The sequence below is a fragment of the Vicugna pacos genome, chromosome 16 (genome assembly GCF_048564905.1).
Source record: "Vicugna pacos chromosome 16, VicPac4, whole genome shotgun sequence".
Lineage (NCBI taxonomy): Eukaryota > Metazoa > Chordata > Mammalia > Artiodactyla > Camelidae > Vicugna > Vicugna pacos.
This window is the reverse complement of record NC_133002.1, coordinates 51,494,618-51,519,865: the sequence shown is the minus strand read 5'-3', so window position 1 is coordinate 51,519,865 and position 25,248 is coordinate 51,494,618. Positions and strand designations below refer to the sequence as shown.

At 50.7% G+C, this 25,248-nt stretch overlaps 1 protein-coding gene across 1 annotated transcript in view; it reads left to right on the top strand.

The window, feature by feature from the left end:
* Window positions 1-24,597, top strand: part of CACNG5 (calcium voltage-gated channel auxiliary subunit gamma 5) — a 37,024-nt gene extending 12,427 nt beyond the window's left edge. Inside the window, exons 2-6 of the mRNA XM_006199331.4 lie at window positions 15,463-15,715; window positions 17,342-17,428; window positions 18,259-18,399; window positions 21,542-21,687; window positions 21,939-24,597. Of these exons, the coding sequence (XP_006199393.1) occupies window positions 15,520-15,715; window positions 17,342-17,428; window positions 18,259-18,399; window positions 21,542-21,687; window positions 21,939-22,196 (828 nt within the window). The 5' untranslated portion in view covers window positions 15,463-15,519 and the 3' untranslated portion in view covers window positions 22,197-24,597. The remainder of the gene's footprint in view (window positions 1-15,462; window positions 15,716-17,341; window positions 17,429-18,258; window positions 18,400-21,541; window positions 21,688-21,938) is intronic.
* The last annotated feature ends 651 nt before the right edge of the window (window positions 24,598-25,248 follow it).

Here is a 25,248-nt window from a genome sequence, read left to right as displayed (position 1 = left end):
TGCAAAAGCCTGGGGCTGGCTGGCTGATGCCCCAGGAAGAAGCAGGAAGACTGTCTCAGGGAGGGCGTGGGGGGAATTCACTGTCAGCCTTCCTATGTCATGAAGCTGCTCTGGTTTAAAATACATTTTTTTTCTTTATATATAGGTCATCTTTTGTTAACCTTTAAATGAAAGTTTATATGCACACATACCCGCACACCTCAATCGGAAAAATAATTTGTGCCTGTTTTAGCACGGTGTGAAATTCAGAGAAGAAGAAGAGACAGTCTTCCCTCCTCTTCCTGACTCCATAGTGCTGGCTGGGGGGGGGGGTGGAGCTCTTTGGTACCACTCCTAGGAAAAAAGGGGCGATGAAAAGTAGGTACTGAGTTAGAGAATTCCAGTTTTGACAACAGAGCAGGCTCAGCTAACATATACCCATCCAACTGCCAGCACTTAGGAAGATTTTTAAATACATAGTTGCCTCAAAAGAAAGATGGAAATCTTCAAGGAACTCAGACTCCAAGCCTCGAACATATAAGCTGACACCAAGAGAGACGGGGTGTGTTGGACCCAGATAAGGTCATAGTAGCTAAATCTAAAGTCTTAATGCCCACCCGGGGACAGGAAGATGTGACCTTGGGCCCTGACAAGGCCAAAAGTTGCCCCTAGGACCACTCCATGAAAAAGGCCCAAGAAAGCTGCCAGGATGTTAACTCTGTCCAGATGCTCCAGGCAGGGGAGAAAACTCTTTCCTTGAAGAAATCTAAGGGCAAAGACAGAGCTACCCATAGATACAAAGTTGAAATTTATAACACCCTCAAAGGGGAGAAATCCTCAACTAAAATTTACTGTAAAAATAGGTCCTGGACTGATAGAATCCCTAACTCACCCAGCTGAATCAGATTCAAAACTGCCTTCCAGGGCTTGTCCAGGCCCAGAGTACATAGGATTCCCACAAAGGGAAAAAAAAGCCCTGCTGAAGATGAGCTCACAATAAAAACTACAAACCACTGAGGACATGGTTTACCCAGGGAAGTTAGCACAGACAGCAAATGGGGACGTTAGCACCTCAGTTGTGGAACTTGAACTTGATTGTAGAGCCAGATGAAAAAGTCTGTAAGTCCAATGTGTTTAAAATAACCAAGGAGATACCACCACTGATCTGCTTTCTATTCCTACAGTTTTGCCTTTTCTACAATTTCACATAAAGGGAATCGTACAGTACGTATCTGCAGCTGGATTCTTTCACCTAGTGTAACGCATTTGAGGTTCATCCACGTCGTATGTGTCAGTAGTTCATTTGTTTTTATTGCTGAGTAGCATTGTGATATGTGAATACACCATGATTTGTTTATCCATTCACCAGTTATGGACAGTGGGTTGATTCTCGTTTAGGGCTATCACGAATAAATCTCCTAGGAATATTCAGTGGAAGTCTTTATGTGACCATAATTTTCATTTCTCTTGCAGTCCCACGGAGGAGTAGAATTGCTGGGTTGTGTGGCAAGGGCATGTTTACCTTTATAAGAACGTCTAACATAGCGGTACCATTTTGCATTCCCACCAGCAATGCGTAAGATCTCCAGCTGCTCCAAATCTTTGTCAGCACTTAGCATTGTCTCTCTTTTTAATTTTAGCCTCAAAATAGTATGTGTGTAATGGTTTATTGTGTTTTTAAACTAAACAGAACTTTGGGAAAAAAGTATAGGTCACTTATGAATAGAAATACTAATGTCATAAATATAGTGTTAACAAACTATATATGAAAATAAATATATTATACACACCCACATATATATACAAATACACAATATATCACAGCAAAAACAAGATTTACACCAGTAATGCAAGAACAATTTAACATTAGGAAATCTATTCACATAGCTTACCTCATTAACAGACTAAGGGAGGAAAATAAACATGTTGTGTCAAAAAATGTAGAAAAGATAATAAAAGAAACAGAAAAACAAGTTCATCCTTAATCCTGCTATCAAAGCAACGACTACAAATATTTTTATATTTGTCATCCCACATGCTAACAGATTTTTGTTTTTACAATTCAGCAAGCTGTCAATATTTTGTAATCTACTTTTTTTTTTTATCATTTAACATTTTCCACCAATGACTACATAATCGTAGATGGAGTGGAGAAACCATAGTTCATACAAACCTTCTCTTTCAGAAAAGCATTTTTGTGGTTTTGAGGATTTTGCTATTACAGACAACAGTGAATACACATCTTTGTGTATTTTTGTACTTACATTTATATCTGTTTCCTTAGAGGCAGTTTCCAAAAGTAGAATTGTTGGGACCAAGAGAAATGAAATGGTTAACACCCAATGCACGTTGCCAGACTGGTTTCCAAAAAGGTACACTACTTAATTCTCTTACCAGCAGAGCCTGAAAGATGTTGTTTCAGAGGTGAGGTGGTTTTTTTCTTTCTAATTAAACTTTTATTTTTTAGGTAAATTGTGGATTTACATGCAGTTGTCAGAAATCATACAAAGAGAGCCCATGTACCCTTTGCTCAGTTTCCCCCAATGGTAACATCTTGCAAAAGTGTAGCACAACCAGGGTATTGTCAAGGATGCAGTCAAGAGGCAGAATATTCCACGTCTCAAGGTTCCCTCCTGTTACTTTTATCACGTCGCAAGGTTCCCTCCTGTTACTTTTATAGCCACACTAACCACCTCCCCTCTCCGGTCCCTGATTCCCACAGCCACTAATCTATTCTCCATTTCTCTATTTCAGTCATTTCAAGAATGTTATACAGATGGAATCACGAGGTGAAGTTTAAGGAAAATTATTATCAAAAAATAGATGTAACAAAGTTACAAATAGAAGAACTATAAAAAATACATTTTGACTTAGTCTCTAGACTAGGACTGTCCAACAGAAATATAATGTGAACCACATCATACAATTTAAAATTCTCTAAAGCTACATTAAAAATATTTATAAAGACATAGGTAAAAGGAATATATTTTTAGTTCAGTATACCATTTCAATATGTAACTGATACTTTTAGAAAATCATTAATGAGATACTTTACATGCTTTCCTCACATGACGTCTTAGAAACCCTGTGTGTGTTTGTACTCACAGCACGTCTGAACTCAGACTGGCCACGTGTCCAGCACTCAGGAGCCGCATGTGGCTAGTGGCCGCCATATCGGCTAGTCCAGACTGTACTGAAATCCAGCCGTGAATGTGGGGTCTGCAGATCTCCAGGCTTGTGAGGGTCCCCATGCTGGTTAGTGGCTCTCAACCTTGGTTGCATGTTGGAATTTAAAAAGTAACACGAACGCCCCACCCCTTCCCCCCCTCCCCCCCTCACCAGAGGGTTGGAAGTAATTGGTCTTGGAAGCAACCCGGAAGTATTGGGGGTTCTTTAAAACTTCCCTAGTTTTCTGATGGGCAGCAGGGGTTGGCCCACTGGTACAAAGGCCTGGGGTTGCATCCTGTCCCATCCTGTCGGGAATCTGGGGGAGGTCCTGGGGACACCACTCCCTTTCCTCCTCTCAGTCCTCGACCTGACCTCTTGGAGAGCAGGCACTTTCCGATCTAGCGGTTCTGGGGGTTTCTGTGCTTCCGGCCCTGCAAAATCCCACCCCGATCTCTGCCTTGTTCAGTCACCCAGGCTGGTTTTAAACTGAGCTGCACGCAAGTTTCCTCCCCCATTGCTCCCGCCCCCACCTGCCCTGGCTCATTACCCTGAGTGTTTTCTGCCCTGGGGTCAGCCCCCTCAGTGGGCAGCCTTGCTTCCTCTCTGGATCAAGGGATGAAGATGAGCATTTGCTGAGAGCCCGTGACCTACTTTACGTCGTGGAATCCTCACCGCTGCTCTGTAAGGAAACAGTCATCCCTGTATTATTGATGAGGCTCTGAGAGACCCCGGCTCTTGCAGCAGAGGCAGGACAAAAAGCCAGACCAGCCAGCCTGGGCGTGCGGGCCGGCTTGATGGGGTTATGAGTGGGACAGCCGGGCTCAAGCCGGTCCTGCGTCTTGCTTCTTTTTCCAGACCAGTGCCTTTCCATGTCCAGTGGCCCGTGAGCTGGTGTCCCTGGCTGAGAAACATACAGAGCAGCGAACCCTGCCTCCCCCGCTTGCCATCAGCCATCTCCTGGGGGTGGGGGCACGGCAAATGGTGAAACCCCTTCTTCTTGGCCCTGGTTCCCTTCCCAGGCCTTCATGTCTGTCATCCAGTCAGGAAATATTCAAGCCTCTTTAAACCACTGTCAGCACCTTGCTCTCAGCTCTTGAGAGTCACAAGTCATGTGCGGGAAACACACACTTGTGGGGTCGATGCCAGGATCCTCCAGGGGCGTCCGGGCTACCATCCAGGGCCGAGGCAGCACACTCAGAACCAGGCCCCTGGGGAGCTTGGGTTGGCTCAGACATTGTTCATCATAAGTCCTGCGGGTGGGCGGAGGAGGAAGCAGAACGCCTCATGCGGAGGATGAGCTCCTCAGTGAAACGCATCTCGCTGTCCTGTGCTTTCCTCTCCTTGCCCATTTGCTCAAGGTGCTCACCCTCCAGCGGCTGGCACGGCAGCTCCCTTTCGCACTAACGTTGGGAGGGCTGGAGTGCTGGGCTTGTGGGTGTTGTTCCTGGACCCACAGCAGCCTGTCCAGCTCTCTGTCTGTCTCAGGGCCTGGGACTCAAGGCAGTAGGGCTGGGGTATCTGGGAGAAGGATGGGGACACGGGGTGGCGGAGAGAGGGGAGGCTTGGGCGCGTGCGCTCCATATCACTAGCATCTCGAGTTACGGTAAAATGTGCTGAAGAGAGGAAAACGGTGCTGGCAGGAGGTATTTATAGAAGCACATCCTGGTGCTTTGTCACATGGCCAGGCCACGGTAATCGCCCTGCGAGGGTCCCCCTGCGCCAGCCTTTCTCTCCTGAGGGGCACACCCGCTGCGGGGCTCCGAGCTGGCTGCTGAGTGTGGTCCAGGTAGCTTCTCTAACGCCAGACTGCTTTTCCTCCCCATGCTTCCCCAACCCTCTGTCCTCCCTTCTCCCAGAAGGAGGAATCAGCAGAAAAAGCAATGTCTTTCTTGAAACATAAATACTGATTCTAAGCGTGGACGGGTTGGGTGTAACCAGGAATAACTCGGTTGGCGGGTCCGGCAGGACACGCTCAGTTGCTTCCTTTTCTTTTTCCTCTTTCTCTTCCCTCTCCTGGCCTCCTCCTCCTCCCCTCCTCCTCCATAATCACTATTTTATTAGGAAGATATCTGGTTCGTCCATCCACCTAAGTGATGCAAAGGCCAAGGAGAAAAAGACTTGAAATTCTGAGCCCTTTTATCTTGGGCAAGAGGCTAATAATGTTGAGGAAAAAACAGAATGACATTTCCATTTGACAGCCAGGAATCTGGACTTTTTGGAAGAGAGAGTTTCCAACGTGGTGAGCTAAGCAAACTTCCCTGAGCAGCCCACCAGGCTGAGAGATGGAGGAGAGGCGGTTTAGCATAGCGGGTAACAGGGCCGGATTGCGGCGTTCAGATCCCAGCTCTCTCACTTTCTAACTGGATGAACTTAGACCGATGGCTGAACCACCAAGCCCGTCATGGGATAATGACCGCGGTTAAGATGAACTATGTGCGCTCACTCTGCACCAGGCTGGAGCCCCTGTTTTAAGCTGGTTACATGTGTTCGCTCGTTAAGTCCTCATAACCGTATGAAGAAGTTACTAGTATTAAATATCCCCGTCTTAATAACAGTGCCTGCTGCAAGGGTTGTTGTGAGGATTAAGTGAAGTCACGTGTGTAAATTGCTATGCGCTGCGTCTGGCACATTCCCTGGGTCCAATAACCGTCAGCCCGCAGGAATCGGGGAGGCAAGAGTGTCCATTAGGTGAAGGAAGCAGCAGATTGAGAAGCAGGATGCTGAGAAAGGAGAAAACCCTGGGTCAGCTCTCTCCGCGGGCTTCTGCAGCCTGGGTCTGTTGGATGGCCAGTGTCACCAAAATTAGATCAAGTCGGAACATTTTTCCTGTCTACACATATTAAGACACAGGGAACAAAATTGTTTTTCATTTCTTGCCAGCTTTTATCGCACCCGGCAGCCGGGTGGAGGCGGCCGCACGAGCGGGCTTCTAATTGCCAACAATTAAGACTTCACGCCACTGAATTATGTAGTTTGCAACCCCTATCGCCCCTCTGTTTAAGTGGAATCTAAAGGAAAAAGGAAGCATGCAACCCTCCCTACCTTTTCTAAAGGGGATTTTTGGTTTCCACAAATGCTGCAAGATAAAAAATCTATTTCTGTTGGGGTGAAAGTTGAGGGGGGTGGTTCCTTTCACTGTGGGATTGGCTTTAGGACTGGACGGGACATCTGCTGGTGGGCTGGTGCGTCTCCTCTGCTGCTGCGGTCCCTGAAGTGCGAAGCAGCCAGGGTGTGACTTGGGCGGAGGGGAGGGTTCATGGCTGGCGGCAGGACAGAAGCCCCAGGTACAGACAGGCTTGCTCAAGAACCTACGTCTGTGTTGTTGAAGGGAGGAGGCAGAATTTTTTTAAATGTATCGATGAAACGGAAGACAGGGCTGGTCTCCATCTCTGCATGGGGGAGAAAGGCACAGAGTCTGTACTCAGAGGCCTGACACACCCAGGTTTGAATCTCTGTTGCTTAGGAACTGGGTGACCACCACGTCTTCAGCCTCGGATTCCTCGATGTAAGAAAAGAATAATAATGAGACTTAGCGAGGCAGGCATCAGAAGGAGATTAGGGATGCTCAGAGGGCAGCAACTGTCATCCTTCTTCTCACATCACCATCACTGTTTGTCCTGTTCTAACGCCCGTATTCTGTGAGTCTTCAGTAAATGTTTGTGCCCGGCATGGATTCGTAATGCAGGCACGTGAAACAAAAATAACGGTCTCCGTTATCTGCAAGCTCCTAAGCCAGCCGCGAGCAGGAGCACCCCCCACACCCCTCCCTTATCAAGTGCTTCCCGTCTCAGCGCGTTAACATGTATCAGTTCACTAGTACCCAAAGCCACCCTTTGAGAAAGCATTACTGCAGTCCCATTCTACAGATGAGGAGGCTCCACGTGAAGTAGAGTCTTCACTTGAATCATTTAATGAAATCCTGAGACAGCTTGCTAAACTGGGTGCCTCTCCAGCCAGAAGCTGAATCTGAAATCATCTGATTCATTGAGCCATGGAAGGGATGGATGGCTGGGAAATAAAGAATAGAGGAAAAGGAACTCCTGTCCTAACCCAGGTGCCCCGGATGGGCTCAGCTGATGGGCAGAGACGCAGAGCCACTGAGGGGTACAGACACCCTGACTTAGAGCTGGGCTTTCAAAGAGGAGAATGGACTACTCGCCCTCTGCACCCCTGCTAGTCCCCTTGCCAGTGCAGGCTCAACCCCGCTCAGCCCTAGAGTGATAGTACAGAAGCCTTAGTCTTGAAAAGCAGGTTGGTGCAGAAGCATAGCCATCAGGGTTGAGCTGAGCCCAGGTTCCAAAGCTTCCTTTATTCTCAGCAGAGATAGGGGAGGGTCTCCTTCTATCCGGGACAGTCTGGACTTCTCTGCGTCCACACAGGCGAACTGATGTTGGACCTTAAGTAGCAGGGGTGAAAATGCCTTTGAAATCTTTCCAGCAAGTCTGGACAATACTTCCAAGAGTGCCAAGGCATTTCATACCCTTTAACCCAGAAATTCCACATGCAGAAACTTATCCTGTGAAAATACTTGCTGATGTCCACAAATATTAGCTATACAGATGCTTATGCACCATTGTTTACAATAGGGAAATTTGTGTAAACAGCCTAGCCATTCCATGGTAGGGAAGTGGTCATATCAGTTTTGGTATATCCAAATCAAAGAATGTATATTCTGTAGCTACTAATACAGAAAATATTGACGATATTAAGTAAAATAAAATCAGGTTATATTGTGGTGTGTGCAGTATGGCCACATTTGTTTCAACACGTAGAAGAATTCTGCAGAGATTATAATACCAATGATATGGTTACCATTATCACTACTTAATTAGCATTCCGTGTTCTCCCACTTGACTTGGTACCTGTGGCCACGCCTTTGGAGAAACGTTGCGGGTCCTTTAAGAGGCCCCTTGAACCTTAATAAAGTGTTGGCCACAGTCTCTCCAGCTGCTTCTTTTTCAGGAAGAGCAGTGACCTTTGGTGAGTGGTCATGATGCCTCTTTGTCCTCTATGGAAACCGGCCCGTCAGTAACCCCCTGGCAAACCAAGGGCCAGAGGAGTCTGCTTAGACACTGACCTTCACTCCAGGAGGTTCGGATGCGCAGCTCTGCAGCCTCAGCTCTATAGCCTGGACTCCTGGTGGATGGGCTGGCTGTGGCTTCTTGGGGCAGGGAGTGCTTGAAACGCAAGACTCCTTGGGTCTCGCTTTTGTCAAAGGCCAGTGAATCTTTGCCTGGCGATGTTCACATTCTCCAAAGGGCCTCAGCAATGTGGCGGAGAGAGAGCTTGGTGGGGCCAGTATGGAAAACAGGCCATTCACCCACCCCCGGCCAGCAACTTCATGACCACTTGGTGGAGGACAAGGATCCCAAATTGGGAGAGTGGAATAGTGATGATGCCTGGAGGTCTCCAGGCTTCAGGTGACGCACTCCCTTCTGGTGCTGAGCCTCTGTTGTGTCGGACACTTCATAAGCACTTGATACATGTTTGATAATACTATATTTAACATCTATGTTAACGGAGATGGCTCTGTGCCCCCTACGAAGACATCCTTTACATCATTATGCAGAGCAATTTTGCTCCTCAAATCTCTCCATTCCAAAAGCCTTCGTTGGTTTGGAGATGAAAAAGGAGACGGGGGGCTGAAAATTGGCCGGGAGCAGGGGGAATTAGGAATATTTTGCAGGGACCAACTGCCATGATGAGAAACTCTGGGCCTTTTTGCCCCTTTTCAGAAACAGATTTACCCTATTGAATCCACTGTGTTTTTCACTGCTCTTTGGGAGTCAAGTGGTGCTACCTTCTGGTTGCAGCATTGTGCTGAGATGGCATGAGGTGGCCCAGCCTTATTCGATTACACTTTTATAAATCCTCACACTAACCCTTATAAAGCTATCCCTGTTTTGCAGAGGAAGAGACTGAGGTTCAGAGTGATCACATGACATGTCCAGGATGTGAAAGGGAGAGCCAGCATTCCAACTCAGATTCGCCTGATCCCAAACTGTGTGCCATTCACTCCCTGACAGAGCTGTCCATTCCAAGGACTGAACTGTGACCCTCAGGCCCCCCACTACTAAATTATATTCTGGCCAGTCACACCTGGGGTTTATATTGTACTTAGGCAGTGAGAAGGAGTTGCTAATAAATGAGTAATGACATTATTTTGATAACTTCTGCTGCATAACAGACTGCCTCAAAATATAGTGGTATGAAACAACAATCTTATTCCACTCACGAGTTCCTGAGTCAGGAATTTGGGAAGTTCTCGGCTGGGCAGTTCTGGCTTGGAGATTCCCATGCAGATGCAGTCAGATGTTGGTTGGGGCTGCAGCCATCCAAAGGCTCACCTGGGCTGGATGTCGAGGATGGCTCAATCCTGGGGCTGGCAGCTGAAGATGGCTATTGGCTGGGAGCTCATCAGGGCTGTCAACCAAACACCTGTGCATGGTTACCAAAGCAGTTTCCTCAACCAGGGGCAATTTTGCCCCCTCCCAGGACATTTTTATTGATTATAACTTGGGGTGCTGCTGGTAACTGGTGGATAGAGGCAGGGGAGCTGCTTAACATCCTGCAAAGCACATGACAGCTCCCCTCAATAAAGAACTGTGCAACCCAAAATGTCAATAGGGCCGAGGTGGAGAAACCCTGCTCCAAAGGCTGGGGGTCTCGGGGTCGTAGAACTTCTTACCTGGGTGCCGCTTCCCCTTGACTGAGCTCCCAAGGGAACTAGGTGGCCACCGCATGTCCTTTTATGACCCAGCTTCAGAAGTCACATAGCATGTGTACTGGTGGGAGCAGTCACACACCTGCCTAGACTCAAGTGGAGGAGATGTGTGTGGACCCCATCTCTCAATGAAAGGAGAGTCAGAGAATCAGCGGTCACTTTTTAACCATCATAGAATAAACGGGATCAGCACCTTGGGAAGCAGGCAGATCATAGGACTGCTGGGGGTTGCCCTGGTCACCAGGTTCTCCTGCTGGGAGCTGGCCAAGCTGACACTGAGTCACTAGACCAGCTCACAGGAGCAGCAGGTGTAAGTGGCTGAGGAGCCCTGACAGGAACCCCTGGACCCCAAACCCTTCATCAAATGTCACTGGGTTTTCTCTGGGCTAGTTGGAAATGGAGACCAGGGTGTCTGCCTAGGATTGTCCTTCTATCTCTTCCCCCTTTCTCTCCAATTAAACCCCATCCTTCCTCTCTGCTGGTCTCTAACTGGGCCCTCCCTCACGCCTGTACCCTCACCTACCTCCAAGTACTTAAGCACTTCATTGCAAGTCCTTTTATTATTGGCTTGGGCAGGGAAATGTGCCATTTGTGATTTAATTTCCACAAGACATTTGTCCCTAATTGCTAGTCATGGATGGTAATTAGTGACTATTAATTCCTGATAATTAACAAGCTAATACTTAGAGGTAATGGCACCTGGGTAATCATCTTAAAAGGCTCAAAGCTGCCGTGCTTTCGAGGCCCCAAGCTCCAAAGGATGACACTACATTTCAGCATCTCTCCCCTGGGAGCTGGGACTGCGTTTTGTTTACCAGGGCAGTGATTGGAGAATTGACAAATCTAGCCTTTAGTTTTCTTCTCTGAATTTAAAAATAATACGTATTCTGTTTGAAGCTTTGTTGAGCCCAGAAAAGTATAGAGGAAATCAAATATATATAACCTTATTACCTGGAAACATCCACGGTCAATGTTTTGGTTTATTTCTTCCCAGTCTGTGAATTTTTTTTCACAGTAGAGTTTGTGTTAAATATGTGCTTCCACATCCAGCTTTATTTGTGTAATATTACAACATAAACATCTTCCCTTATGGCAGCAACTTACCAAATATGCCTGCCTCCCCCAGCAGAAAAATCAAATAACTGTTGTAGAGAGGGGGGTGGAATTCATGGGAAAAGAAGGAACAGCGATGTGAAAGGAAAGACTTGAGCATGATTAGGTGGGAACAGGGAATTCATTCTAGAGTGGAGGATCTTTGTGGGGACTCCTGTCCCTGCCCCCACTAACTGAGGACATTGGGTAGAAAAATATGTGCACAGTTACATAAGAAGAAAGACTGGAAGGCAGTGACCTAAGATGTTAATAATGGTGTTGATTTCAGCGTGGGGTGGCGCCAGTCATTTTCATCTTCTGCCTTACGATTTTTCCGTGCAGCACAGAGAAAAAAGCACTGAATCAGCCTTCCAACTCTTTTCAGCACACACTCTTTTCCATCTACAGAACTGCCTGCGTGATTGCAGGTTAAGTCTCCCCTCTGGGCCTTGATTTCTTTCTGTGTGGTGTGAGGGAAATATTAGTCCTCCTTCCCTAAGAGGTGCTGAGTGAGAACGCACCTCCAGGAAATCGATATGAAAAGATACGCCCAGGTGACTCCCGTCAGTAAGCCCAGTAGGATCAAGAAACAGATCTTGAGTAGCACTTGGCCATTGGCAAAGACAGTCTTCCAAAATTCTGTGTCACGTACGTGTCTGGATTCCCTAGTGGCCCACCCTGGGGGTGCCTCTTCATCCCAACACTTCTTGAACCTGTTTATTTCTTCTGTAGGGAGGCAGTGTAGCTGCCACACAGACTTTGGACTGAGACCTGGGTTTAAATCCTCAGTCTGCCACGCACCCGTGATGTCTGGAGGCTGCTTAGCATCTCTAAGCCTCAGTTTCCGCATCCATGAAATGGGGCCAGTACTCCCTACTGATGGGGTGGTTGTGAGGTCCTAATGAGATACTGTACCGTAAAGGGCTCTTCAGTACTCAGTCAACGATGATTGATTTACAAATAAAAAATATTTCCTAATTGAAGTGTAAATTCAACTGCTTAATGAGTGAGGTTGTTATCTTCCGCTCTGTGTGGAGTTCCATAAATGGGTTCCCTGCTCTGGAAAGGGACTTTTTGGTTTTCCCAAGCTCACTCCAGGCTTCAAGCTTGGCTATTATAGAGTTTGGCAGGTTGGGTCAACTTGGGCCTTTTCTTTTATTTCTTGCTTTTACAGATTCAGATCCAATCTTCTCCCCAGTTTCACCTTCCCAAATCTCCAAGATCTGAATCTTTTCTGTCTGACAAGCTTACCATTAAAACTGGCTGTTCAGCTCTGACCGGCGCTAGCTGTTGTATTTAGAAGCCCTGATCTGTCGACTCTGCAAAACCAGGGGCTTTGCCCGTTGTTGGCTAATAGCAATGCCTTACACCAGGCTTGGGCGTCAGGTTTTGCAAAGCACGTCCACCTCTGCTGTTGCATTTACTCTCCCAGCAGTTTTGCTCTGTTATTCTTCAAGGGGGGACAGCACTGTCCCCTAAGTGGATTTCACAGAACGAAATACCACTGTGTGGTCACGTAAGTTTGGAAAACACTGGGATGAGCCAAGCTAAACAGACTTTTCAAGCCTTTAACCTGTAACTGTGCAGTGCGATTCTTCAAGATCTAGATGCAGTGTTTCCACAAGATTTTTTTTCACCAGAGTCCCTTTTGCTAGAATATTCCATGGAAGTTTTGCCCCATGGACCCTCATTTGGAAAGGTCTCAAGACTGAGGCAGGATGAAGTTTAAATGTAGGCACCACCATTTGCTGGCTGAGTGATCTCGGGCGAGTTTCTCAACCTCTCTGAATCTCAGTTTGCTTACCCATAAAACGGGGGTGATAAGAAGGTTGTAAAGATTAAAATGAAGTGCTGAGCAGAGTGCAATGATAAACATTCAATGTAATTTAGCTTTTATTATTATCCTCTTCCTCTAGGTTACCTGGGAGAGGAATGGATCCCAGAAAGGCAAATTTCCCAACGTTGCACAGTTACTTAGTGAGAGAGCCAAGAATTAGGTCCAGGTGTCCTGACTCTCAGTTCAAGGCTCTTCGCCGCTTATGGGGCTGTTACTCTCATTCAGGCAACTTACCCGTTTGTTCTTCTCTCCTTCCCTTACCTCCATTCCTTCTGGCAGACATTGGGGTTTCGTGAGCCTCAAATATAAGTGAAAGTACTTAGGACACTGCTAGAAAAACCCTAATGATCATGACCCGTGTCATTACCCATCCCAGCAGTCCATGTAGTTGATTCCCAGAGGCACCTCCAGACAGCCTGCCCTGCCACCCCTCACGTCCTCCTCGGGACCCAAGGTTCCACCGGTTGTAATACTGCCCATGCTGGTGTCATGGTCGTGATGCAGTCATTTCATGCTTTTCTGGCTTGTGAACTCTGACAGTGCTTCTGATTCCTTCGCTTCTGCCATGGCCGCCATCACAGGGCACCTCACACCGTAGGTGCTGTATGAGATATTTGTAACCCAGTCAGGGCCCAAGCTATCCAGCTGCGCCTCCCCCACCACTGCATGCAGAATGGCTTGGCTTAGTGGGGAGGGCTGGCTGTTTTGCAGTTTATTTTCCCCTTCTTTGTCAAAGTCAGTGCAGGAGGGTTGGGCTTGGATTAAACCCCTGTGCTCTCCAGCCTGGTGGACTGGTAGGTGCGTGCCTTTGCTTCCAGGCACTCACATGCCTCCAGGAAGCCGGCACGGGGGTCATTCTCTCCCTTGTCAGCTGATAGAGCAGGGTTGGTGCTGTGGAATCTAGGCCAGGATGTGCCTTCTTCTTGCAAAGAGCACCCATTTTCCTCCCCTTCCATCTTTTCCCTGCCCTTCCAGCAAGCTCAGACTCTGCAGACGAATCAATCATCGTGAGTGTGGTTTCTGTCCCCTTTAAGCTGGCTGAGCCGAGAGCCACCTGTTCCTCAGCTGAGATTCGATGCCGTGCCTGGGGGAGGGCTTCTGGGCCACCCCTGGGGCCCCGAGGGTGATGGCCTGAGCCTTCCCATCACAGGTGCTGTGGCACCTGACTCTTCCCTGAACATTAACATCCTGTTGCAAAATTTCTGACTTTGCATTATTGCAAGGGGCCAGTGAAAGTTGCTCCCAGCCTGGCAACATTTGTTGCAAGCATGACCGGCTTAAGGGAGATTCCCCAGACCCTGCCCTCTTCTAGAAATAGCTCTGCTGTTTCACTTAGCCCCACTGGGTGACCCTCTTCTGGGCTCTGACCATATCTTGAGCTTTCCTGGCCACAGCAGTCACGACACTGTACCGTAGTCACCTGTTTGCTTGCCACAGTGCTCCTGGGACTTCAGCAGGTATACGACTCACCTGGATCGTGTTAAAATGCAGCTTCTGACTTAGAAAGTCAGAGGGGCCTGGGATTCTGCATTTCTACCACGCTTCTGGGGGATGTGGATGCTGCTGGTCCAATGGCCACACTTCAAACAGCAAAGGGCAATCCTCAGCCTGAGCTGCAATTAGAACCACTGGGAGCAGAACGATGCCACTGCCCTGACACGAGCCCAGTTACATCTGAATCTCTCAGACAGGCACCCGGGCATTAAGGACTTTTAGACACTGCCCGGGTGATTCCAGATTCCAGCCAGAGCTCAGAAGCTCTGAGCTGGGCTGTGGGCTCTGTGGGGCGGCATCTGCTTGCCTTACTCCTCACTTTTCCCAGCTCCATCTCTGAGCCCAGGGCTTGGCCCAGGCAGGTATCAGTAGGTGTGCATGTGGCTCACCTTGTGTCGGCTCTGTGGCTGGCTCAGAGCTGGCTCCTGCCAACACCGCATGCTGGGCAGGCACGAGTCAGACAATGAGGTGGGTTTGAACATGGCCTGTTGAACATGGCCTGGGGTGTGGCTTCTTTCCCATGACCCACCCGGGTCTGCAGCTGATCAGAATCCACGAGGAAGACACCTTCCTGGAGGCCTGCCCTCTTTACCCCTCAGCCTCTCCCCCAGACTCCTGCCACTTCCTTGCCTGGGCCCCGCTGCTCTCTGCCAGGATGCACTCATGTTCAGAGTCCCTCTCATCCCAGGGAAGCCCACCCCAGCAGAGTTCATGCCTCCATCCCTCCTCCCTGCCCGCCCCCCACCGGGCTCTTGGGCAGATCTCTCCCACAGCCCCCACCAAGCTGCATTCCCGGCTGCCTTGAGGGTGCCTTTGTCTTCTAGATGGGAACTCTTTGAGGCCAAGGATAACGTCAGGTTCATCCTTTTGTCTCCCCTGTCGGGCACAATGGGTTGCTGAATGAATGAGTGAATGAATGGCATTATCCAGCCAGGGGGTCTCCCAGAGAGAACCAGGCAGCCCCTTGCAGTGGCCTGTCAAGAAAGCTGTGAATTTCTAGTGGGGAGGAGGTGGCACCATGGCCTGACATCCAGGGAGCTGGCCTGTTGGTTTTCAGTCATCTATTTGGCCTGGCCCGGCTGACTCAGTTACCCTCCAAAGGCCCCTCACCGTGGCCTCCTCAGAACCTTGGCTGCTACTGCCTGCTCACCGTCTCTTCTGCCCCCAGAGCCCACTCACCGCGGCTGGCACCGCGGCTGCGGGCCGCACGCTGACCGTCGGGAAGATGAGTGCCTGCGGAAGGAAGGCCCTGACCCTGCTGAGCAGCGTCTTTGCCGTGTGTGGCCTGGGCCTCCTGGGCATCGCCGTCAGCACCGACTACTGGCTGTACCTGGAGGAGGGCGTGGTCCTGCCCCAGAACCAGAGCACCGAGATCAAGATGTCCCTGCACTCTGGCCTCTGGAGAGTCTGCTTCCTTGCAGGTAAGGGTGCCTGGGGTTGGGGACAGCCCTTCCCCGCCACCCCAAGAGAGCAGCAACCGCCACCAGGAAAACCTGCCTATGAGACCCCCCCCCCGGGGGAGAGATGTCCCTGCTAGGAGGAGGCAGTTCACACCGCGTGAGTCTCATGAACTCCGGGCAGCACTCCCGCCAACGCTCCTGCCAGCGATCAGGACCCAGTCCAAACTCCAGCCCCAGTGTTTGATGTCCATTTAGGCAAGTCCTCTCATCTCCTGGGACCTGGGTCTTCCCACCTGAAAGGGGAACGTGACCCCGGCTTCCCCACGCTCCATGCCCCGGCTGTGAGGCAGCCGTCGCACAGGTCCAACGCCCTTGCACGCCTCAGCTCGCTGAATCGTGGGCCTCAGTGTCTCCCCACGGCACTGCAAGGCAGGACCTGTTACCATGTCCGCTTTACAGACGAGGAGATGAGGACTCAGGGAGGTGCAGTCCCAGCATGGGCACGTTCTGGCGAGGGCCCTCTTCCTGCTCCGTAGCCAGCACCTTCTCGCTGTGTCCTCACGTGGCGGCAGGGGCGAGGGAGCTCTGTGGGATCTCTTTTATCAGGGCCTTAAACCCATTCATGACGGCCCCACCCTCATGACTTGAACACATCCCAAAGGCCCCAACTCCAAGTACCATCTCCTTGACTCAGTGCCACTTGTCTCCACTCATTGGCAGGATGGGAAACACTTAGCACTTTCGCTGTTCCTGTGTCCGTGACATGGCAGAGAGAAAACACAAGTGCAGGCCTTCCCGGCAAGATGGTGTGGGTTTGGACTCCACCCATCTGGGCCTCCCACCCGCTTGCTAGGTCTTCTCTGGACCCCTTGGAGTTGCTACTCCAAGTGCTCTGTCCTTATCCGCTCCTGTGGCCCCAAACCAGCCTGCACAAGAAAAGCATCCCGCGCCCTGTAAGACTGGCCAGAAACACCGCAGGGTCGTGGGTCGCGGACCCCTTCTTGGAGGGCTCTGAAACCGATGTGAGCACGGGGCAGAGGGAGCGCTTGGTCCTCCCAGCGTCATGGTCGGGCCCTGGGGGATGGGGTGGTGGTTGGTGCCCACCAGTGTTTAGCAGAGAGGACACCTCAAGGCCTAGCCTCCTGGCGACATGCTGAGTCTACTTTGGGAATGGCACCTGACACTGACCTCCCCTCCCACTGCCCTAAACTGTGTGTATCTGTCTCTGCTTAAATCTGAAGCAGAGTCTGAAGTCACCGCCAAAGTGGTTGACAAGGCTTTGGGGGTTCTGCTCCATGACACCCGCTCTGGGGACCCAAGCCAGCCATGTGCCGTCATCAGTGGAGTCTGTCCCAAAGTGACGAGTCGGCCACCAGACTTTGACTCCGTGTTGAGTTTGCAGTGCTGACTGCTTTGCACGTGACTCTTGGTGCTTCTCCAGGAAAGATATGTTGTCAGGATGGGCGCCCGCCCCCAGTGGGGGCCACCAGCCAGGGACAGGACCCCCTAGGGTTTGGATCCAGCCCAGGCATAAATACACAATGGGTCAAAGATCCTAGAAGCATCTGGAAATACCACTTGAATCTGCTAACTTCAAATCCATGTTCAAGGAGGAACTGGAAATGTAAGGGATGCTTGTCTCCACAGGCGAGGAGCGGGGCCGCTGCTTCACCATAGAGTATGTGATGCCCATGAACACCCAGCTGACCTCCGAGTCCACTGTCAACGTTCTAAGTAGGTGCCTCAGACTTTCCAGCCCAGGCCATGGGGTGGGCAGAGCAGAGCCGGGCAGAGGGGAGAGTCAGGGTGACCAGCTCGTTTCTCAAGAGCTCATGCCCTTAGACTCAGCTGGCTGTGCTGGCCTGAGCTCACCAGAGCCAGCTCTGCCACTTACTTACCCAGTGGTGGTGCCAGGTTGCTGGAGTCTCCCAGTGTTGTGACCTGAGCAAATGAGAAGGCATCTGGACCCTGTGTCTTCCTCCGTTTGGGCTGTTATAATGAAATACCACACACTGAGCAGCTTAGAGACAACAGAGATTTAATTTCTCTCAGCTCTGGAGATGAGAAGTTTGAGATCAAGGTGCCAGCGTGCTCACGTTTTGGTGAGGGCCCCCTCCCTGGTTCACAGCCGGTGCCTTCTTGCTGTGTCCTCACATGGAGGCAGGGATGAGGGAACTCTGAGGGGTCTCTTCTAAGGGCACTAATCCCATTCATGAGGGCTCCACCCTCATGACCTAAGTGCCTCCCAAAGACCCCCAACACCAAATACCATCACACAGGGTGCTAGGTTTATCAAAATGAATTTTGTGGGGGACACAAACATTCACACCATAGCACCCAGGGAACCGAAGCAAGCTCTCTGGTCCCCAGTGAGACTGACGTCACAGCCTTGCCTCACCAGAGCTGGTTCTGACCACCCGAGGAGGGGACGGAGACCAAGATGCCCATGCAGGGTGGGGGCTTTGGGGACCGGCTGGCAGGTACTACCAGGAACACTTGACTCACAGGGGTGAGCTGCGGGGAAGACACTTGAGGCTGACAGCGTCCTTTCCTCCCTTAATTAGAAATGATTCGCTCAGCCACACCGTTCCCTCTGGTCAGCCTCTTCTTCATGTTCATTGGGTTTATCCTGAGCAACATCGGACACATCCGTCCCCACAGGACCATCCTGGCCTTTGTCTCCGGCATCTTTTTCATCCTCTCTGGTAAGTCGTGTCATTTTCGTTCATGCACTCTGGACTTGTGACATTTGATTCCTAACCAGCTCTGCTCTGGGAAGTTCTGGTCACGGCGGTGAGTCAGTTCCTGGCACGGGACCAGCTGAGCCAGTGGTCCAGGCAGAACTGAGTCAGAGTGGAGGAGGCTGCTGATGACCGTGGGCCTGTCCCGCACCTCCGAGGAGCAGTGACCTGACCGGCCCCCTCACCGGGCAGAGCTGGGATTAGAACCCCGGGTCCTCCTCACTCTGCACCATCACCACCCCTCCTCCTTAGTTCCCACTGATGAGTATTCCTGTTTTTGAAGAGCTATGTCCTCATGTTTTTGCGTGAAAGAGAAAGACAATGTGCCTTTGGAATAATAGCCTCTTCACCTCCCAGACCTCTACCATCCCCTGGAGATCCCTAAATTCCCCTTCACTTTCCAGGGATGCCCTGTTCTCCATAGCCTGGGCCCATCCTGGTTCCTTCTTTATGGATCTGTCTTCCTGCGACTCCAGATTGTACTGCATCATTCATTCTTTCTTTCATTTATCCATGTGTTTATTCATTCATTTGTGATATCTGCCAGACCTTATCCTGGGAGCTGGAATCACTGTCTACTAGAAGGGCAGTGTAATAGGAGCTAGAAACAAGTGGACAGGAAACATGAACTCTGCAGTGAAAGAGGCTGTGACAGCGGTCAGCAAGGACTGCTGTGGGGGCCAGGAGCAGTGGCTGGAACTCAGACCAAGTGCCGGCCAGGGAGGACTCCAGGAGAAGGCGAGATGAAGGCTGAGTCGGAATTAGGTAAAGAGTGTGAGATTGGGGTGGGGTGGAGCCTGGAGGGAAGAGAGAGGATGAAGCTTTGGGGAGATGAAGCGTAATGATTCCTCCTTGCGGTGGGAGCACAAGGCGGGATGTGGTGAGAGGTGAGCCTGGGGAAGGTACCTGAGGTCGCCTTATGGATTTGGGACTTTGTGAGAAGCCTCAGGAGGATTTTAAGCTGAGGAATGGCATGACAGATTTGGATTTTGGAATGACCTCTCTGGGGAATGACAGGAGGGAGGGAAGCAAGACAGGGGGCAGAGAGAGTGGGTGAGAGGCTGTTTCAATAGTACAGGAGAGGGGATGGGGGCCCAGATTGAGGGGATGAGAGAAGAGAGAAATGAGAGGGTTCAAGGCCTGCCTGGGAGGTAGACTCAGTAGGAGTAGGACTAAGATTTCAGGGGAGAAGTCGAGGGCGAGTGCCAAGTTCTTGCTTGGACACTAGGTGGACGATGAGTTGCATCACTGACCTAGGGGTCATAGGAGGAGGAGCAGATCTGGAGCAGAGATCGTGAACTTAGAGTGGGAAATGCAAAGCCTGAGATGTCCACGTGACATCTGGAGGCAGAAGGCTGCTAGAGGTCAAGGTTTGGGGCTCATGGACTTCAAAAGATACCAAAGACAGCGGTGGAGCTATCAGCCTAGCGAGTAGGGGAGGGAACCACAGGGATGGGAGAGATCACTACAGGGAGTGTGGGGAGTGAGACAGGAAGGAAATGTGGTAAAGGAAGCTAGGCTCTTTCTCCCCTTCAAGGTGACCTGTGCAATTTCTTGAGGAATTTCTTTTGGAGATCAAGCCAAAGGCGTGGCTCTCAGGGCATGTATTTTAGGTGCCCTGGAGCCTTGGACTTGTTGATAAGAGAGGAATTATAGATGGAAGATGGGTAGAGGGATGGCCTGAATAATGGATGGATGGATGGAAAGAGAAGAGGATAAAGAGCTGCTGGGCACCAGGCATTCTGACTGCCCCCTGACTCCCAAGCGACTTTAGGTTCCTTTCCCCAACATTTTCTTGTCAGTATAGCTTGGGAGCCAGGTGGCATCAGAACACCTGATGCCCAAGAGGTTTTCTGACTTTCTCCTTGCTTCCTTCCCATCCATCCATCCTTTCTTTCATTCATCTGTCCATCTTTTTTTCAATCCACCCTGCTACCCATCTTCCATCCATTCTTCCATCTATTAATCCATTCATCCATCCTTCCACCCATCAATCCAACAAATATTTACTGAGCACCTGCAACGTCCTCAGCCCACCCTCTGCATGGTTGTGTTTCCACCGAATCCAGGAGGTACAGACAGGGTTAAGCTCTTCCCTGATCTTTCTATGGATTTCACACTAGTCAAGGCTACACAGTAGCTTTGAAGCACCTGAGGTCTTTTCAGCCGTGGGCAACAGAATGAGAAATCTCAGGGGGAGCCGGGTCCCATGAAGCTGTTTTCATGAGAGCCATCGAGAGGGTTCACTTGGGCCAGCAATGATTCCAGCGTGAGTTAAGTGCCGGGGACGGCTTGAATCCCAGCTGTTTTCTTTTAACATTCATCCTTCAGAATTCCCTCATTTAATCATGGGAATGGAATTACACCCTAACAGTGCAAAACAGAGTAATGAATTACGTCCTGATTCAATTACAGTCAGTAATTGATGAGATGGATGCCTGAATCGGTCATTTGCACAATGGCAGCAGGAGTTTGGGTGCCACTGGCCTCCTGATTGGACACTTTTCAGAACCTGGATGAACCCTCTTTATCTCTCCTGCACACCCGTGGTGGGTGGGCTGCACCGGCCATGGACCACATGGTCTCCATGGACCACATGGTCTCCATGGTCACGTGACCATCTATCCTGGGACTGGAGACCCTGGCTGAAGAGCCTGTTGCTCCTCAGTTTGGCAAAAGTCACTTGCTAACTTAGTGGTTCTCACCCTTAGTTCACATTAGCGTTGCCTGGGGAGCTTTCAAGGCAGTACAGTGCCCAGGCCGGGCCCAGGCCACGGGACTCAGCATGTCTGGGGGCGGGGCTTGTGGCATGGACGTCTGACAGGTGATTCTAGTGGGCAGGCGGGGTGAGGACCATCGGGCTCCCCGTGGCTCAGAAGGTGGCTGGACAGGGAGCTTTCTTACCTGCAGCTGTCCGCTTTCTAGAAGGGAATGGTCTAAAGAGAGTCCTCAGGAGAAGAACTCTGGCTCCCCTTGAACTCCAGAATGAGTTCGCGGTCCCCACAAGGCTGGTGGCTTCCTCCCTGAACCGCAGGAGGCGGGGGTGGGGGGGTGCCCGGCCGCAAACTCCCCAGGCCTCTGCGCTGAGCCCCCGCTGTCCGGCCAGGCCTGTCTCTCGTGGTGGGGCTGGTGCTCTACATCTCCAGCATCAACGACGAGATGCTGAACAGGACCAAGGACACAGAGACCTATTTCAACTACAAGTACGGCTGGTCGTTCGCCTTCGCTGCCATCTCCTTCCTTCTAACAGAGGTAAACCCCTTCCAACAGGTGGAGGGGGTATGGGGAGTTGGGCACTGCCCGGGCTGAGCGGGGAGGAGGGAGAGGCTCCGTGCCTCCTGGACCCGCCCACTCCACTGCCCTTCATCCCAAGATTCTGTCACACTCCTCCCTGGGACATCCCCCAGCCGCATCCCTTCGTCCCCACTGCGTCTGCTCTCCTGGCGGTGTCCAAGGCCAGCCCCGCCAGCAGCCAGCTCTCCTCTGCTCTCTCTTCACCGCAGAGTGCCGGGGTGATGTCCGTGTACCTGTTCATGAAGAGGTACACCGCCGATGACATGTACAGGCCTCACCCCGGCTTCTACCGCCCGCGTCTCAGCAACTGTTCTGACTACTCAGGCCAGTTCCTACACCCGGACGCCTGGGTCCGGGGCCGCAGCCCCTCCGACATCTCCAGCGATGCCTCCCTGCAGATGAACAGCAACTACCCAGCCTTGCTCAAGTGCCCTGACTATGACCAGATGTCCTCTTCCCCATGCTGAGGCTCGCCGCCACCTCCCTCCATGGACTACGGATGGCCAGGCAGCCTTCCCATGCTCCCCTGTCGGTCTGTGAGCCCTAGGCCCTTGGTTGACAGGCCCAGGCTGCCCCATGCTTAGCTGTTGTCATTTGACCCCTGTCCTCTCCCTGCTTCCCCTAGAGTAGGTCCAACTACCACAGGATGGATATCAGGAGCCTGGAACCAGCGAGCAAGCTGATTGGCTGAGAGCATGGGTGTAGCCCCACCCCCTTGAGTGCCAATCACTCCAGCAGCTCTCTCCTTTCCTGGGAGAGGTGGGTGTGACGGCTATGAATTCATCCCCGCACACCCAGCTTCATGGTCCCGGCCAAGGCCAGCTCCGAGATGCCAAGACCCTTAAAGAGACCCAGCTGGACTTGGGTACTGGCCCTCACGTTCATGATCTGGGCCATTGGGCCAAAAGGTGACTCTGATGTGAGGTCTGACTGGTTCAGCATCGTCAAGCAGTGTTCCTCGTGAAATCCTTTCTCCTTTCTTGTCACCCACATCCCTGCATACAACATGCCTGTCTGTGCTCTCCACCTCCCCTCTGCCCCACAGCCTGTGAATCTGTTTCCTTCTTCTCCCGGTAGAACTCAGCTGCCCCAGCCTCTGTCCCTAAGGGGCTAAGGGTGGGTCTGAGGCCACTCTCATGAGTCACAAAGAAGTGTTAATGGCTGATGATGTCTTAATATGACTGGCCCCTTGATAACAGATTTAACGGGTCTTTCATGCCTTAACCCAAAGAGGTGACTCTGACCATGAGAATTTCAAAATTTGGCTGGTCCTAGTTAATGTTACCAAGCACTGTTTCAGGCGCTAGAGATACTGTCCCTGCTCCATGAGCACTATTTTCAGTCCAAAACCCTGAAATATAATCATGTAGACAGATGTCTTTACCACCTAAGGAGAAGGCAGCTTTGAAAGAGGCTGCCTGGGACTGGGAGCTGGATTTGCTGACACCTGAGTCTGAACAAGCCAGACTCAGAATGATCCAGCTGCTCTCCTGAGGATGCCTGTCAGCATTTGGGGTTTGCCAACTTAATCCTGATACAGGGTAGCGTCTGCTCCCTGGGTATGGGGCATACAGATTCCCCAGAAGACGAGGTGGCGTGATGCCCATTTTCCTGGTAAGAAACCTGAGCTGGGAGGTATGTAGCACCTGCCATGAAGTTCAGAGGGAAACTGGTGAAAGGACCACGGCAGGACGGGACCCCCCTCAGATCTCCAAGCATCTTCTCAGCATTCCCACTTTTGGATTGGAGGTTTTGAGTAACAGAACAGCGCTGGGCTCTCCGCCGTGTGTTTCTGCCATGCCAGCTTTTCTCCCTTTCTCTTGCTCTCTTTAAGACAAGTTCTCGGCACAAAAAGCCACCGTGGGCAACACATGGGCTCTGGAAAGAAATACAGAAAACTGCATTTCTGGCCCAGGCAGACTTCGGAAGGGCAAGGCATTCATTTGCTTGGGCTTCCACGGGCTGGCAGGCTTAAACCACAGGCATTTATTTTCTCACAGTTCTGGACGCCGGAAGTCCGAGATCCAGGGGGCAGCTGATTTGATTTCTCTGAGGCCATTCTCCTTGGCTTGCAGATGGCTGTCTTCTCAACGTGTCTCCACATCGTTTTTTGTTTGTTTGTTTTTTCCTGCCTGCGTGCATGCGTGCCCCTGGTGCCCACATACCCTCGTATAAGGACACCCGTCAGCTTGGCTAAGAACCCTCCCTGATGCTTCATTCTGACTTCATCACCTCCTTAAAGGCCCCATCTCCAAACACAGCCATATTCCAAGCGTGGAGGGGAGGGTCCCAACATGTGAACATGGGGCACGTGGGGGGCACAGTTCAGCCCAGACCAGGCAGGCTGCTTCGCCTCTGGAGTATTCTGCTGAGAGTGGAGGAGACATGAGAGATGTGGACTCTGGTCCTTGTTCTGCCACTATCTCAGCATGGATCCTTGGGCAACGCCTTTCTGCTCTGAGGGACTCGGCCTAAACTATTTCCAAGCTCCCCTCCCTGCCCCAACTCTAACGATTCAGCCTCATGGAGAAGCACCACGTGGCCCCCACATGTGACTTTTCACCCCCTGTCTATCCCCAACTTCCACTCCGTCGGTACCTGCCGTGACTTGTACTCCCTGGTTCCCATTTATAGATTAATACGGAAACCACATTCTTCCCCGTGGCAAAGGACTCACTGAGTGTCCTTGGAGACCATTAGGTAGCATTTCCAAATTGGACAGTTGTTCAGATGTGCTCAACTCCAATTTTTGTCAATGTAATTAGCTCCTCAAATGCACTGTTCTCTCCCTAAAGCACTTTTTCTCTGTCACTGTACCAGGTTTGTTTTTGTGCACATGGAAAAAAATAGAATCCACTCCTGAACAAAGCTGATTGTCGACTGTGACATCATTCGGGTGGGTCTTTGTCGTCCAGCTGAGACAGGCAGCTCCCACCCTGGGAATGTGCGATTTACACGTATCTTAGGAACAGGTTCTGGATCCTTGTCTTCCTTCCTGGGGGATGGGTGAATGTGTCACTTCCTGTGCAATGGTGACAGTTTCTTTTCTGTCTATAAGCTGAGAACTGGGGCCTCTTGGCAGCCCCTCCACAATCAAGATTTTATCAAACACTGAAGTGTATAACCTCAACTCAGAAGCCATTAATTAGGACACCTTCCCCAATACATTTTCTGAGCTTTTATTTCCCCAGGAGGAAAAAAAAGACTGACGATTTTTTATTTTTTCACCCTCAAAATATGGGAGGGAGACATTAATACACCAAAGTCTGATGAATTATGGAAGAAAACCAATTGGGGTTACCAGCCGGGTGGTTCAAACAATTCTGACAATTGTTCCCTCTCTCCTGGAACTCACCAGCCTCTTTCTTGCTCCAGGGGTTAGTCAGTGATGTCCGCCTCCTCCACGACAGACACTCAGAGAAGACCTTCAATGAAATGATCTGTTATCAGGGCTGCACGGAGTTGAGGGGGAGCAGTTGGGGCAGCACCACACCAGTGTATCAGTGATGTTCCTGAGGA